Source organism: Chionomys nivalis, chromosome 9 (assembly GCF_950005125.1).
Source record: "Chionomys nivalis chromosome 9, mChiNiv1.1, whole genome shotgun sequence".
NCBI lineage: Eukaryota > Metazoa > Chordata > Mammalia > Rodentia > Cricetidae > Chionomys > Chionomys nivalis.
The window spans coordinates 47450483-47467863 of record NC_080094.1 but is presented as its reverse complement, the minus strand read 5'-3'; the positions used below and the strand labels follow the sequence as shown (position 1 = coordinate 47467863).

The following is a 17381-nucleotide window of genomic DNA, read 5'->3' as shown; positions in this document are numbered from 1 at the left end:
CCAAGAAGCTGCTGGAAGTCGCACCCTTGAAAAGAGAGCAAAGCCAGGAAGAAGTTAAGAGATTCCCCAGTCTGGGGTCCTTGGCCCCGGGGGTGGGGGGGAGGAAGTGGGCCCAAGGGGCCCGAGGGAGCTGGGGATCTGAATCCTGCAGTCAGTTGTTGAGGGGATGGGAAACGTGTGTGCTCGGGGAGGCTGAAGACACCACACCTAAACAGGACAGCCCAGAAGAGTCATGGAAACATCTTATAAGGAGACTGCCCTGTCAGTGTACTGGTCTTGGAAGTCATGAATAAAAAACTCAAAGGAAAAGCAAGGTGCCAATTCTCACACTTTTAGGCTGGGAAATGATCACCAAAGTGTGGGTGTGGTTTACTCAACCAAGGAAGATTCAAAGTCATCCCTGAAGCCGTGACAATCCAGCCCCATCCCACTGCCCACCCCATAGGCTTTCCCTGTGGGAGGATGAGGGGTGTGGTGTCTGCTTGGATGCAATCTTCTCAAGTAGACCACTAGGGGGCACTATTACCCTCCTCTCTTCTGGAAACTGTGTTTAGCCACACAGCCCGCTCTAACAGAGCACTGTCGCTGCAAGGCCACTGGAGGGACCGCCCATTTGTCAAGCAGCATATTTTCAAGTGTGTCCACCACCAGCCTTAACTCCAGGCTCAAAGGTGTGAGCCCCAAAGCAGTACCCAGGTTACATGCAGGTTTCTAAGATCCCAGAGGTGAACACGAAGAAGCTGATAAGAACTAAGGGTGATTGTTGGACTGCAGGCCAACCTGGGATGACAGTTCACACCATATTAGGGAGGCCAACTTGGTCAGTAACATGGAAGCCATGATGGGGTTGGGGTTGGGTACAGTACAAAGAAGTGGCCACGCCCTCTAGACACGTGACAGCTTCACTCTCCAAATGAGCAGCTTGTCCAATGCCATTTTCAAGCTGGCTACCCTGAGGCACCCATAGTTGCTGAAGTGTTTGGGAAGCTCTGTGCTTTCCAGCTAAGACACACTCGCTGAATCAGAAAGGGCTTTCGTGTCATGGACTGTTAAGGTACATCCGTGTTCAACACCGTCCACAGCAGGTGGAAGGCGGGAGGGACCTGGGACCACAGACCACATCCATGTTCAACACTATCTACAGCAGGTGGAAGGTGGGAGGGACCTGGGGCCACATCCTCTCGGTTCGGATGGGGTTCGCTAGTTTTACTGTTTTTTGTTGCTGTTGTCATTTTGTCAAGGATGAGAAGTTATAATATATCCCCCCCCCCGGAAGGTTCTGAGGTGTTGAGTTGGGTTGAGAGTCTGCTAGAGCGCCCTCCTCCCACCTGAGAGGACCATTCTAGACTCCGGGGATCCTGGCCCATGGTACATGGAGGATGGAGTAGTGGAGATATGTGCCCCTCCCTTCCTCCAGAAAGCTTCCCAGAGCAGAATGTCATAACCAGGAAGTTCCTCAGGGAATTGAAGCTGGAGGGATTCATTTCACACTCAGAGAAGTATGTAGAAGACGAGAAGGTATCGGTGCTGGATGAGAAGGTGCCGGGGCCCCATCCCAGGCACTGACATATCCTGCTTCCCAGACACATCACCTAATCCCAAGATCCCTCTCTGTGCCACCCAGGAAGGTTCCACAGGGACAGTAAGTGACGGTCACAGGAGGGGGTAGGCACCATGACCTTCCTGATCCATGGACACACACAGAGGGGTCCTGGGAAGCTGACTGAAGGGCTCATTGATGAGTAGGAAAAGCTCTCCCACACGGTTGTGGCTGGGTACCTCGCAAAGCATTCCTTTCACTACTTCTCCAAGAGGCTCTGTGGCCTCAGGCGGGAACCCCAGGAGCTGGCCACAGAGGAAGCCTGGGGAGGCACATCTTCCCTGCTAGCTCCCTGTTCTCACTGTGTTGTCTATGTGCACTGACTTCGGTGTTTCAGGTGTTAATGAAAAGCAGTGGTAACAACCCTGTGTGTGTACAGGGACGATGGGCCTTCTTGGTCAGGGCGGGGGGCTGTGGTCACAGAGCTGAACCCAGGCTCCCAGGCCCGTCCAGTGTCTCTCTGTGGCTGGTGCTGTGTAAAAATAACCCAGTGGCATTATTGACGAGTTATTATTACCCCAGCCCGGCTGTCCATGGCCTTTCTGAGCTGTGCGCCTGCTAGACCGCTTTCCTGCTGGCTGCCCTTGGCCTTGGAAGCCAAGCTGGGGCACTTATCGATCAGGTTGCCCAGCTCTCAGTGAGGTCCTCTCTGAAGAGGTTTCAGCTTTTTCTCTTGTAGCTATTTTTAGGGACCTGGGCTCCACAGATGGGGCCTGTCTCAAATGACTGCATGTGGCCAGGCCTGGGAGGAACCCATGCTACCACTGCTCACGGGGAGCCCAGGCTGTCTGGGTTGACGTGGGGGGTTCTGGCTTCTCCTTCTGCACTCTGAGCAACAATGGCCATCACTCATGGTGTCTTGCTGGGATGACAACCCAAGGCTTCAAGCCCACTCAACATGTTCTCTGGGTGTTTCTGACCTTTTTTGCTTAGCAATAAGGTCAGGGAACAATGAAACCCCACTAACCTTGACCCATTTGAGAGCTAGGCGTGGCAGCTCATGGCTGTACTCCTGGTATTCTGGAGGGAGTGGAGGAGGATTATGAGTTTGAGGCCAGACTGGAGGATACAGAGAGACCTGGTCTCAAAGAAACAAAGACGGGGGCTGGTGAGATGTTAAAGGTACTTGCTACAAAGCCTGACACCTTGAGTTCAATCCCCAGGGCCCAAATGATACAGAAAACTGACTCCTGCAAACTGTCCACCAACCTCACACACTTGCCACGGCATGTGCCCCTCCCCAAATACATGATAAATTAGTTTTTAAAAATCCTTGACCTCTTTTTAAAATATAGACTTGTGTTGGGTCACTGCTAGCTGAGGGTGTATTGGCAGCTTCCCTGGCTGACTAGCTAAGTTAGATGCAAACTCACAGAATGAGAAAGCTAGCCAACTGTCAGGAGTCCCCTTGTGTTCTGAGGGGTCCACTCCGGAGACCTCAGGGCAGGATATACAGACCAGCGGGACCTACCTCAAAGTGGATGGCCCCGTTCCCATCAGCATCGAAGGCATTGAAGAGGAAGTGTGCGTAGGTGGTAGCATCTGGAGAGAGAGAGGGTAAGGCTGGAGTCTGCTCCGATCTCACAGGGTCCTACCTGGGCTCAGGCCCAGTGAGGGCTCCTCTCTGGTATGTCAGAAGCAGCATCAGGCCCTCCATAAAGGAAGGGGTGGCTAGGAAGGTGTGAATGGTCACAAGGCCCCCTCCCCAGAGAAGGGGCGCAGTCAGGGCTTGGAAGTAGTGGGGAGGGGGCTGGCAGTGGACTTACCTCCCTGAGGGAAGAACTGTGAGTAAATGAGTTTGAAGGTCTCTTCATCCACCAGGCCTGTGGGACACTCCTGTAGTGGAAGCCATACCTCTCAGTGGCCTTAGCCACTCCTGGCTGAATGCCTGACTCCACAGGGCTGACCTCTCTCCATCCTCTGGGAGGATGAGATAAGGTACCCACTATCTGAGGAACAGTTGTGCCCCTCTGAGCCCTGGGCAGGCAGAAGGCACAGTAGACAGGGCTGTGGAGGCTGCTCCCTTCATGTTGATACTGTCCCAATTGATACAGCATTGGAGGCCCTCACAGAAGAGCATGGTGGCCTTCACAATATCTATTCTGAACCATACCCCACCAGTAGCTCTTCCATAAAATATGATCTCTGAAAAGAACCCCATTTCCTGGGTAGGAGACAGAAGATGGAGAGATAGTGTCTCTCTCTCTCTCTCTAGAGACTTTAATGGGGACTGGGGACACAGGGGCACTCACATTCTTGAAGCCTCGGTAAAGGGACTGCAGCTCCTTCTTGGTGAACTTGGTTAGGGCCTGCAGCTGGTCCAAGCCCTCTGGCTGGTGGCGCACCGTGGACAACTCCAGTTCACTGTCACTGCTGTCTGGAGGAGGACACAGACCCAGCAGGGAGAGAGACATGTGGTGTGGGCAGGAACAAGGACACAGGCAGAAGGAGAGGGTGGAGGGACTCTCCTTGTGTGACTACCCTGTACGGCCATGCTGGCTGTGCACGGCACAGAGGGAGGGGCCGTGACGGAGTTGTGCCTTTTGGCTGTTCTAAGCTTCTGTTACGCCATAACATAGCTTTTCTATTTCTGAGCATATCCACTCCTCAGCCACATGGGGGACAGAGGAGGGAGGGAGACACGAGAGAAAGATCTCACAGCAAGATACTATCTTTAGACTGTCTCTTCCATGCAGCCCCCCTTGATCTCATCAGGAACGGGAAGGCACCCATCTTGGTCCACCCCAGCCTAATAAGCTTGCTGTGTAGCTGGGTAAGGGCAAGGTCATTATTTCCATTTCTGTTAAAACAAACAAACAAACAAACAAAACAGCACACTAGAATGTGTGCCAGGGTTGCCTTGAGGTAGAACGAGACTTCTGGTGATCTTTTCTAATTAACTCATCCTCCCCCCAAATACATTTTCTTGGGAGTGGCATGTATCTTGTTGTTCATAAAAAAAAGTAAAAGCTCTGGACAAGAGAACTGCAACCACCTGCCCCTTTGTGGGCGACATGTTCTCAAAATGCTCCATCTTCTGCTGGCACAGGTGTAGAAGATCCTTTATACCACAACTATGTCTCTACCAACAAGGTCGGCCAGAGATGGTACAACCTGCCTGCTGAGCCTCGGGGCAGCCTGCACACACGGGGCAGCCTGCACACAAGGGGCAGCCTGCAGACGGGGCAGCCTGCACACACGGGAGAGCCTGCGCATCCGGGGCAGCCCGCACACACGGGGCAACCTGCACACATGGGACAGCCTGCACACACGGGGCAGTCTGCACACACGGGGCAGCCCGTGCACCTGGGGCAGCCCGCACACAAGGGACAGCCCGCCACACACGAGGCAGCCCGCGCACACGGGGCAGCCTGGTGGGCCTCAGGGCAGCCTGCACACACGGGGCAGCCTACAAACACGGGGCAGCCTGCACACACGGGGCAGCCTGCACACACGGGGGCAGCCTGCACACACGGGGGCAGCCTGCACACACGGGGGCAGCCTGCACACACGGGGGCAGCCTGGCCTCAGAAGCACCTGATGTTTCCCTGGCCAACCACGTACTCTGGCTCCTAAATGAAGACGTTCTCTCCCCCATCTCTCATGTTTCTGTGCTTCTGCTTCATTGAGAACACCGGTTCTCAACCTTCTTAATGCTGTGACCCTTTAACACAGTTCCTCACGTTGTGGTAACCCCCAACCATAAAATTATTTTGTTGATACTTTATAACTGTAATTTTGCTGTTATAAATCATAATGTAAATGTCTGTTTTCTGATGGTCTTAGGTGACCCCTGTGGAAGGGTTGTTCCACCCACTGAAGGGCTGAGAACCACTGATTTAGAGGCTGCACCCAAGGGAAATTCCCAAAGTGCTTTGCAGACCATGTCCCTGTATGCTTTCCCTCCTGCTCCACGCTGTGGTACCCTGTCCTTGGTTAAGGTAAACCCTCCCATGTGGGCAGTGGGTCCTGGGACTCAAGCCTGAACTCCTTCTCCATCTCTTCTCCATGTCTTTTCCCTTCTCTCTGGTCATTCCCATTTTCATATGGATATACTGGACTCTAAACTGTCTCGTGATCCTGAACTTGAATGCAGCACCTTACGCAGGCTGGGTGAGCACTCTACCACTAATCTGTACCCAAGCCCTAGACACACCGTCAAATCTGGCTACCTGTCAAATGAAACCTTGACAAGTCACATGTGAGCCTGTAATGCCACACTGGTTGGTGTTCCATGAGGATCTGTTCCCAGATAGGGTCACCTGTACAAGGAAGCTCCCAGCAACAGTGAGAGTTTTGTGTATTTCACTTTTTTTAAACAGATGGGGGAGCCATCGCCATCTTTGTCTATCATAGCAGGACGGCAGACAGATGTGGAGGGCACACCCCAAGGAGAAGCCTCCAGTGTGAGCTGCACAGAGCAGCCCGGAAACTGGAAGGGAGGGCTTGCCTTCTATAAGAGGCAGGCTTTTAAAATTTTTATAAAAATGCCCAGTAACATGTTTTCTCCAGAAACAAAATTCAGAGACGAAAGCCCAGGCTGGTGAGACTAAGATGGGAGAGGAAGGATAAAACATCAGAAATTTTATGATGAGAAGATCATTTCATCCTGAAGACGGAATAATACAAAATATACTACATCACTTAAACACAGCTGTTAAATATCTGAAGCAAAGTAAATAAGTAAATAAAAAAATCAGAACTACAGGGAGGAACAAATACGGCACAGCCACATTTGAAAATATAAACATTCTTTTTCAGCAACTGGCACACACAGATATAAAAGATTCAGAAACCACTATCAACCAATTTGATCTAATTAATATTTATAGAACACTATACAGAGATTGTAGAATATACTTTCTTTTCAAAAGCCTACTCTGCGGTTGCCAGGATATACCAGATGCTGGTACATAAAACGGATCTGACCATGGTGGTAATAAGTTAAAATTCAAGTAAATGTTTAGAAAAATCTTAAGTGTTTGAAAATGAAATAATACACTTGTAATGAGCCTACAGGTTGGAGAAGGAAAAATTACAAGGTGAAGTTTGATTTGAGTGATAGTGAAGACACGGACTGTCAAGATCTGCTGAGTGTGGGAAAAGTTATGTCCAGAGAGAATGTCATAGCCTTTAAGTTCTTCTATCAGGTCAGGCATGGTGGCACATGTCTTTAATCCCAGCACTTGGGAGGCAGAGGCAGGCAGATCTCTGTGAGTTCAAAGCCAGCCTGGGCTATAAAGCAAGTTCTAGGACAGCTAGGACTGCTACACAGAGAAATCCTATCTTTAAAAAACAAAGAAGGAAGAGGAAGAAGAAGAAAGAAGATAGATACCCAGGCACAGTGACCCATGATTGTAATCCCAGCACTCAGGAGACTGAGGCAGGAGGCTTGCCATGAGTTACAGGCCATTCTGGGTTATAGAGTAAAACTCTACCTCAAAAAAAAGTCAAAAGAAAATAGTAGGTTCAAGACTAGCCTGGTCTACAAACTGAGTTCCAGGATAACCTGGTCTACAAGGTGAGTTCCGGGACAGCCAAAGCTACACAGAAAATTCTGTTGCAAAACAAACAAACAAACCAACAGCAACCAAAAAAAAAAAAAAAAAAAAGAAAGAAAGAAAGAAAAGCAAAGATCCAGGCATTTAGATGTAAGCCTTTCAGGAGGTAGGGAAAGCACCTCAGCTGGTGCAGTCTTGCTGTGAAAGGAAGAGGACCTAGCAGATGTGTGGGGCCAGTGAGGTGGCTCCATGAGCACAGGCACTTGTAAGCAAGTCTGATGACCTAAGCGTGGCTCCCAGGAACCCAGATATAAGGTCAGACATGTACAACATTCTTCTGTAATTCTAATATTCCTATGGTGAGGTGGGAGGTGGAGACCAAAGAACTGCCTGGAAGCTATGAAGTTGTGTGGCATCCTGAAGGACTCCCACACACTGTCCTCTGACCCCTACACAGGCACCATGGCACGTGTACTCCCGAGAAAACACACACACACACACACACACACACACACACACACACACACACACACAGCATAACAAAATAGTTCACAAATTCAAGGTAAATAGAAAAAAGACCGTAAATAAAAATAAAAATAAAAATAAAAATATAAATAGCAGTTGAGTTGCACCAAGCATGGTGACTCATAGCCTACAATCCCAACACTCAGGAGCCTGCTGCAGGAGGATAGTCCCCAGACTATCAGACTAGGCTACAGTTCCAGACCCTGCCTCAAAACAAACAATGACAATGACAAAACAACAGCAGATGATAATAATGACAGAGAAAAAGAAGAGTAGAGCTCAAGAAACAATGAAACAAATCAACAGAGAGAAAAACCAATAAAGCCACGATGAAATCCAGTAGGGAGTAATTGGCTTGGAGAACTTATTTCTAGTGCATACATCTGGTAAGGACTCATGTCCAGAAAATGTAACGAACTTCTGTAAGCCAACACTAATAGAACTGATAACTCCACCTTCTCGGAGAGAACACATACAAACGATCAGCACAAGAGCTGCCTTCAGCATCAACCTATCACTCAAAGAAATGCCAATGAGCCGATATAAATGGCAAATCATCCAATCCTCTGTGATGCCCATGAGATGGATGCATTGAATGTTGGTGAGGGTGGGAATCTCCCAGGAGCTCATGCTGTGTTACAGTGAGTATAACACGGTGTACACAATGGATCACTGCTTGGCAGACTTATGGCCACAATCACATGGGACAAATGGGGATGCCACAAAGTCTACAGGACGACTTGGGCAAGGCTATTTAAGGAAGCCTTGATCTTAATTAGTGTTTCCAGCGGCAAAACTGAAAGTTGCCCCATCAGTAAAAACATGGAAGTGTGGCCTATTTATTATAAAAGAACAATATTCTCTATTAAAAACAAACAAGGATCCATTCATATATAGCAACACAAAGCCATCTCAAAATGTTAAACTGACACAGCTTTTTCTCAACCCCACATTTATTAACATCACCCTGTATGGGGCTGCAGGCCTCAGTTTAAGACAATTTGCTCTAGACCAGCCTGATGACCTAAGTTTGGCTCCCAGGAACCCAATCTGTAGTTCAGAGATCCTGCATACCAGATATTTACATTATAATTCATAACAGTAGCAAAATTATAGTGAAGTAACTATGAACCTACTATGAGGAACTGCATTAAAGGATCACAGCATTAGGGTGGGTGAGAACCATTGCTCTAGACCCAAGGAAAAGCAAACCCAGATGTACGTGGACAAAGCCTAAAACTAAGTGTGTGAAGATTAAACAGGTCTGGGACTATCTGCCATGTGCCTGTGCATTGTGCGGGCCATGTGTGTGCAGGTGCACACAGAGGCTAGAATAGGGCCCAGATTCCCTGGGGCTAAAGTCACAGGTGGTTGTGAAAGGAAGGTGGTTGTGAATAGGGAGGAGAGGGAGGGGGAGGAAGAGAGAAGGGAGGGAGAGAGATATAATAAATTTTTTAATGGCAAAGCCGGGTATGGTGAGGTGGGGGAGACAGTGTGCAGGCTGAGGTAGAAGGGTTGTGAAGACCAACCAGGGAGACAGAGTCTGTGAGACCGTGTCCAGAGAAACCAACAATAGGGGACAAAGTGTCCCTGCCCCTTTTAAGGTCAAGCAAACAGATCTCAAAGGGCCACCAGTGATCCCCATACCCTGATCAACACAGAACCTTGGTCTCAAAACCTGGTAACAGCAACATTAGGAGGGAAGTTGAGCTGCCTTTCACTCTGAAAGACAGACGCAAAATCTTGACGCAATGTTTGCTAGCTGTGCTCAGCGGTTTTTTGAAATTTTTTTAGTGTATAATTAAGATGCCAAGAGAACCGAGGAGGTTGAGGTGGAAGAGAAGGGGAGAGGGGGAGGAGGAGATGAATTCATGAAAGATCAATAGCAGCTCTCTGCAATAGTAATAGCCACCTGGAAAATGCACTAAAAATAACAGGTAACACCCACGCAGGCAATACAACTAAGCCACTGAATTAGTAAGAGAAACTCGGAGGACCTCTACAGACAGATACACGACCATGCTGCATGGGGCCACGTGATAGTAACAAAATACTACAAAGATGGATAATACTGCAAACACACCATTTCTTCTTAAAGTCATATATATATATATATATATATATATATATATATATATATATGCATAGTCAATGCAATCTTAATAAAAAATCCAGGGTGGGGGTCTGGGAAGATGGGTCGGTTGGTAAAGTGATTGCTGTGCCCCCAGTACTTACATAAAAAGACAAGTCAGGTGGCTCGTGCATGTAATCCCTGTGCTAGAAGGTGGAGACAGCAGATTCCTGGGACTTCCTGTCCAGCCAGTCTAGCCTACTTTTATGCTAAGAAACCCTGTCTCAAAAACAAGAGATGCATTAGGGATAACACCTGAGGCTGACCATGCAAATGTATATACGCACACATACGCACATAAATACGTGTACACACACGTATGCAAGCACACACATGCACACACACACACATGCACCCACACAGACACATGCATGCGTATGTACATATGTGCATATGCGCATAGACTTATGCACACATGCATGCACACGTGTGCGCACACACACACACACACACACACACACACAAGCCACTCCCATGCCTTGGTTGACTCCTTCCCAACCACCATTTTCTAGTTAGGCTGATCCCCCATCCCCCACCCTCAGCTCGGACTTCACCTCTGACATCTCTCATCCCTCCCTCTCTCCACTCAGCTATACTGTCCCATAAAACCTACCAGGTATCCTATTCCCCACCGGGCCTCTGCTCATATCCCAGTCGCCGTCTCAGAGGGAACAACGGCATTGTTATCTAACCCATCCTGGTCTTAGGCCTTGGGTTGGCTGTAACTTGTTGACATATGCTGATTTCTGCTTTCTCTGTATGGACTGCACACTCCGCCCGAGCAGTAACTTTCTATATGGTCAGATTTGGAGACAGGATGTGCTGGAGGTCATTGTTAGATGAGTGTCCCCCAAAGGTTTGGTCATAACAAGAGATGTCAAGAATGAAGCAGTCCCTAGCCACTGAATGGGCCGGGGTAGGGGAGGAAGAGTCTTGGGTGTAGGGTTACTCAGAAGGACAAGAGAACAAGCAGGTAGCTAAATAGCTTTTGTGTCATTGGCACTCCAGTGTCCCTCTACACTGCTCACCAATGCCCCCACTGATGACCAGAGCACCAGCACAGTTGAATCCTCTACCTCTGCCCAGCAGCCCCACTAAGACTCAAGGATCTCCCTGTCTCTGTCTCAGCACTGGGACTCATAGCTTCGTGGGTCACGGGACTGAATTCAGGTCCTCATGTTTTCAGGACAAATATTTTACCAATTTCCCAAAAGAAACTTTTCCTGATGTTTTAAAAAGTTTGGAGTCCCACAACGCCTGAAACATTGCAGGCTGGGCTCTTTTGGAAAGCTCGTTTAGAAGTTCTAGACATGAACGCAGCTACTGATGTGCCTAAAGATTGTTCCTCCTGTTTGGTCTGAGCTTGTCCTCTTAGACTGAGCACACAGGAGAGTCACATTATAAGGGACAAAGGGGACGCCTGCCTGACCAGCCAAGTCAGTCTAATCAATGCTGGTGATCAACAGGGTAGCAGATGCTGCAGCCAAATCACCCTCAGATTCAAGCTGGATTTTCTTACCAGTGCATAAACAGCACAGACCAGGGTCCTACCCTGCACTCCGTGTGTCTCTCTCTGCGCACGACTCACCTGTAGGGGCTTGGGAAACGCGACTTAGATCTCGGATTCACTAAGAGGACCTACGCAGGGGCTGGGGAAGGGGCCTAATGGGCCTGCTCCAGCAGCTGAACCCAACGAAGCTTCCTTGTTGCTGACACCCCTACAGGTCTTCTGCATCTTGCCACAGTATGAGGGGAGGCAGAAACAAGAGCAGACCCCCCCCCCCCAAAACCTCCTCTTGATTTGGCTGAGTATCCCAAAGTTCTTTCTTTGGAACGATTCCAGAAGCTCTGCCATATTCACTGGCTCCAGTGCCAGGGACCGAGACCCTCCCAATATTCTGTCCTCCCCTCCTTGGTGCTGCTGGATTAGGGCCCCACACGGTGCAGCAGCACACTCACGCATCCCACAGTCACCTCTGTGTTCACCATGGCTGGCCAGAGACAGGCAGAATGGGCAGAGTGAACAGACCCCCCCCTCCCCAGTCACCAGGAGCACTTGGTATAGTTAGGGTTGAATCGGATTCTTTTAAAACAGCTCCAGCTCATCAAGGGGACAGCTCCTAGGCTCACTCACACGAGACCTTTAGATGCAATGTCCCAGGACCACTAACGTCCTCAATAATCTCCCACACCAGTGACTTTACATCATCCCACACTGTGGATAGCTGGTGGTTTGTGATAAACCCAGTAAGGATTCTTGCGAATAGGGAAGAAAGTGGGCTCCAATCACAGTCCTCGGACCCAGGCCTGGAGGGGTCCTAGATCTCCGCTCTTGGAAGACATAACAGGGCCTGAAATTGCCTGCTAGGACATCCTGTTTACAGGGGCTGTGGAAGGTAAGACTGCTGGGTCTCAGCCGTTTCTTAGGCCCCATCGTTACGTGTCCTCTAGGTATAACCAACCCACGGGCTTGAGGATAACCATGAATGGAGCCCAATATGAAAAATTATAAACTTACTTAAAACGTGAGATTTTTGAAATTTTAGAAACTTTTTCTTAACTCAACATCATGTTGTAATATCAAAATGCTAGACACCGCTGTGACCTGTGACCCAGACCCTGTGGTCCCACAGAAGAGCCCCATTGACATCTGTGGAGGGAGTAGAAGCCACAGGACAAGACTTCCAGCTTAGTCTGAGTTGTCTCTTTCCCCTGGAAAGCAACTCTGGACCTCGAGTTTCTTCTGAGTTTGTTAGCTTTCCATCACTGTAACAAAATACCCGAGGGAAACAGATTACAAGAAAGAAGGGTTTGTTTCCATCATGGTTTAGTCCATGGTCTCCAGGCCCTGTTGTTTTGGAGTAATGTCCACCTAGCACACCACAACAAGAGTACAGGGTCCCCAAAAGCCAGTCCATCTCACTGGGGCTGGGATATGAATAGAGAAAAAGAATCTGAGCTCTCAAGGAGACTGGGAGGTAGCTCAGTCAATAAAGGGTTTGCCAGGCAAACATGAGGACCTGCACCCAATTCCCAGGGCCCCGTAAAAAAGCTGGGTGTGGTGGTTTGCTTGTGATCCAGGTACTAAGGAGGCTGAGACAGGAGGATCTCAGTGAGCTCACTGGCTGGTCAGCCTTGCTGAATTGACAGGCTCCATGTTCAGTGAGTGACCCCATCTCCCAAAGGTGAACAACTCCTGAGGGATGACATTCACACGCAGCCCCTTTATGGGCTTCTGTTGTAGAATATTAATTTAAGGTGTGTTACTTTTGTTTATGCTCTGGAATATTTTTTGTTTAATGATGCAAAGATGTGTTTGATTAAACAAAATTCACCTGTGGTCCAGAGACTGCGTCAGCAACTAGCTGACAGGAAGTAGTAGGGAGAGGCATGTGGAGAAGGGTTTGTAAGGAGTGGGGAGACGCAGCATGAGAACTTCTTGGGAGACTTGAGGAGGCAAGATAGGCGAGCTGCTTGCTATTCAGCCTCTCTGGGAAGGAGGATTCCACCTCAACCCTTGAATCTTGAGTTCTTTAGTGGGACAGAGATTTAGATAAGTTCTCTTAGTAGTTTTGAAAGAGCCAGTGACTGAGGGAACAGAACTTCTTCAGGCTGAGGCTCTTGCGGCCAAGCCTCTGCTGCAGTTGCTGACTAGGATAGCCCTAGTTTAAAAGGCGGACAATTAACAATGAGGACAGCAGGCTTCCAATGACCCAGCTTCCTCCCATCAGGCCTCATTCCTCGACAGTCCCAAAACTTCCATAGAGAACCACAGGTTGGAAAACAAGCCTGTAGAATATGGATTTGGTGGATAAACTCAATCCAAACTATCGCACTGTCCTGAGAACCTGTCACTAAATGACCTTGAATCCACTGTCTGTAACAGCTTTGCCTGAGAACGAGCCTCAGCCTAGAGCAACATCATACCACCAGCTCCGGCCCAGGCCGTGTCCTGTTAAAGTCATCACCACGAAGGAGTCTGCATCTTGCCTGCCCTCTGCACAGCCACCAGAGGGACCTGACCTGAGCATGGTGAGGAGCAGTCCCATGAGGCTTCTTTCCCTTCCTATGACAGTGATGTGGGTCTGTGAGGGACCCGGGGAGAGCACTGAGCCAGGCCGAAGAGCTTCTACCATCAGTGCGCTAACTCATCTGGACCCTGTTTGTGAGCTCTGTACCTGGTGCCACGCTTAATCCTCACAATGCCTGACAGGGGATGTTTCCCAGTCAGGATTCAGATCTAAGTATCTGACTCCACTGTGGGTTCCTGAAAGTCTGTCCTGGAAGAGACTGGAACACACATGGCTCAGTTGTCCCTGTGCCTCCCTCCCTCCCAGTGAGTGCTCCATCCAGGGCAGGTGTGTGTGACATTCTGAGAGGTCCTGGCTCTGCTGTTTCCTGACTCTGCAACCTCAGAGCTGATCACCCTCCGAAGCCTCAGTTTATCACCTTAAGAGTGGATCTTCTGAAGCAGACACATTAGAATATTCCAACATGCCTAGCATAGCGAGCACCTCTACTTAGATGTTGACTTCTGTTATTGACACCAGCAACCTAGATGTAGAAGCACAACCCTAGGCGCTCAGAAGTCTGGCAGTTCACAATCTGCCATGGAGGAGAGCATCCGTGATGCTCAGAGCATCACCACTGGTGATACAATAAAAATCCTGAGACTTGGGGTGCTGGAGAGACGGCTCAGCCATTAAGAGCTATGGATGCTCTTCTAGAGGACCCAGGTTCACATCCCAGCATCTGCATGGCAGCTTACAACTGTCTGCAACTCCAGTTACAGGTAACCTGATGAGCTCTTCCAACTTCCGTGGGAACCAGACATGCACACAGTACATAGGCATACATACAGGCAAAACACCTGCCTTGGTCACTTTTCTATTGTTGTGTTAAGATACGTGACAAAGGCAACTTATAAAAAGAAAGCATTAACTTGGGACTTAAAGTTTCAGAGGATTAGAGAGAGTCCATGATGATGGAGCAAGGCCATGGCAGGAGGGACAGCTGAGAGCTTACATCTTAAGGGGCAGAAGGAGATAACTGGGAATGGCATGGGCTTCTGAAACATCAAAGCCTGCCCCAGCAACACACCTCCACCAAGGCCCCTTAGTCCCTCTAAAACATTTCCATCAGTTGCGGACCAAGTATTCAAACATATGAGCCTATAGGGGTCGTTCTTACTCAAGCCACCATATTCCACTCCCTGGCCCGCACATGCTTGTGGCCATATCATTATACAAAATACATTTTAGTCCAACTTCTCAAGTCCCTATGGTCTTTCACAGTCCCAACACTGTTTGAAAGTTCAAAGTCTCTTCTGAGACTCAAGGCAATCTCTTAATTGTAACCCCTTGTAAAAGCAAAAGGCAGATCATTTACTTTCAACATACAATGGCACAGGATATACATTACCATTCCAAAAGGGAGGAAAGGGAGCACAGAGAGGAAATGCTAGACCAAAGCAAGACCAAAACCCAGCAGGACAAACTCCAAATCCCATCAAAAGGCTTCGATGGTTCTGTCTGCTGACTGCAACGTACTTCTCTCTCAAGCTCGTCTCACTTCCTGCCTGCATCTCTCCTTAGCAGACCTCACAAATCTGGCGCCTCTAACATCTTAAGGCTCTCCAATGCAATCTAGGCCTCATACTGACAGCTTCATGCAATGGCTCCTCAGGGTCTCCATGCTGCGACTCCCTGCCACATCCCTAGCCTCAGCAGCTCTACTTAACAGTGGAGGACGATTCCATGAACCTTTACTTGTTTATCCTTCTTGACTCTAAATCCAGAGCCACATGGATGACAGTGTCAAATGGAGCTTCCCACTTGGGGTAGAGCCTGGTCCCCTAAATGGGCAGCAGCTTTCCTTTGTTGTTTTGGTTTTGGAGCAGAAAACACTTCTGGTCTTTCCTTTGCAGATGTTAGAGACTGAGCTGAGTGGGTCTCTGAAGGGTCCCTGCCTTATTCCATTTTGAAACCTTTCTTTAACCTTCTCATCTCTTTCAGCACAAGCCTTGACTCCAAAGTTAAACTTTCAACTGCTCTTTTTTACTTCAAACTGTACTTTTTTTTTTATTTCTTTTTGGCTTGCTCGCTCCTTTTCACTGTAGACCTTCATAATAGTGCTTACTAACAAACACGTGGCAGATTCGACACTGGGCTATGCTGAAACCTCCTCTGCCAGGGAAATCAGTGACGGCCTCAGGCAGATTTTCTTTTGTTTTTTTGAGACAGGGTTTCTCTGTGTAGCCCAGAACTCACTCTGCAGACCAGGCTGACCTCAAACTCAGAGACCCACCTGCTCCGGCAGATTCTTAGGGCAAAGGCAGAAACCAGCCACATTCTTTGCCAAAATATCACAAGAATGGTTTCTGGCCCAATTGCTAATATTGTTCCCCACTGAAACCTCTTGAGCTGGGCCTCCATAGTCTACACGGTACCACTGCCTTCCATGCTCCTACTGAGATTCCCCACTAAGCCCTGCTTGCAGCACACAACAGCTCTCCGAGCCCAAAGTCCCAAAGTCTTCCACATTCCTGCGAAGGACAGCATGGTCAGGCCTGTGACAGCAGTGGCCCACTTCCTAGTACCAACTTCTGTCTTAGTTACTTTTCTATTGCTGTAAGAAGACACCATGACCAAGGCAGAGTATGAAAGAAAGAGTTTATTGGGGGCTTATGATATTTAAGGTTAGAGTCCCTAATAGCAGAGCAAGGATGTGGCGGCAGAAATAGCTAAGAGCTAAGAGTTGAATGCAGAGAGAGGGTGGTGGTGGTATCAAGTGTTTGAAACCTCAAAGCCTTCCCCCAGTGACACACCTCCTCCAACAAAGCCACGCCTCCTGATCCTTTCTAAACAGTTTCACCAGCTGAGGACCAAGCTTTCAAACACATGAACCTCTGGGCACCATTCTCATTCAAATCCCCACAACACCCATAAACATAAAAGAAAAATTAAAATTAAAAAATTAAAAGTACTCAGGACTGGATACTTGATGAAGTGATCTAATTGACTCCTAATTCTGGTAACTGAAGGATCCAAACAGGGTGGTTCCCAGTGAAGGTTCCCCTGGATGCATCCTAACATGGTGGAAGCCATAGCGGTTAGAATCTGGCTTGCTTTTGTGAGCTTTTATATTAATCCCTTTCAGACTTCTTAGGGAAATTTAATGCCTGTAGCAAGAGAGCAGGAACTGAATCCAGCCTTGGTATTCTGAGGCGGGGGTGGGAGTGGGGGGTGATTTTATACTTTTTTAAATTGTTTTTTTTTTTTTTTTTTTTTTGCTTTTTTCGAGACAGGGTTTCTCTGTGGTTTTGGAGCCTGTCCTGGAACTAGCTCTTGTAGACCAGGCTGGTCTCAAACTCACTGAGATCCACCTGCCTCTGCCTCCCAAGTGCTGGGATTAAAGGCATGCACCACCACCGCACGGCTTAAATTGATTTTTATTGAACTCTACATTTTTCTCTGCTCCCCTCCCTGCCTTTTCCCTTCAACCCTCTCCCAAGGTCCCCAAGCTCCCAATTTAGTCAGGAGATCTTGTCTTTTTCTACTTCCCATATAGATTAGATCCATGTATGTCTCTCATAGAGTCCTCATTGTTGTCTAGGTTCTCTTGG

The 17381-nt window shown here is 48.6% G+C and overlaps 1 protein-coding gene across 2 annotated transcripts in view; it reads right to left on the bottom strand.

Annotated features, from left to right (window-relative positions):
- Positions 1-17381, bottom strand: part of Kcnip3 (potassium voltage-gated channel interacting protein 3) — a 73466-nt gene that overhangs the window by 5399 nt on the left and 50686 nt on the right. The window contains exons 3-5 of one of the 2 annotated variants that reach the window (XM_057781650.1): positions 3853-3977; positions 3367-3436; positions 3072-3142 (exon numbers count right to left, since the gene is read on the bottom strand). In XM_057781650.1, the coding sequence (XP_057637633.1) occupies positions 3072-3142; positions 3367-3436; positions 3853-3977 (266 nt within the window). The remainder of the gene's footprint in view (positions 1-3071; positions 3143-3366; positions 3437-3852; positions 3978-17381) is intronic. The other variant, XM_057781649.1, reaches the window with a different exon arrangement.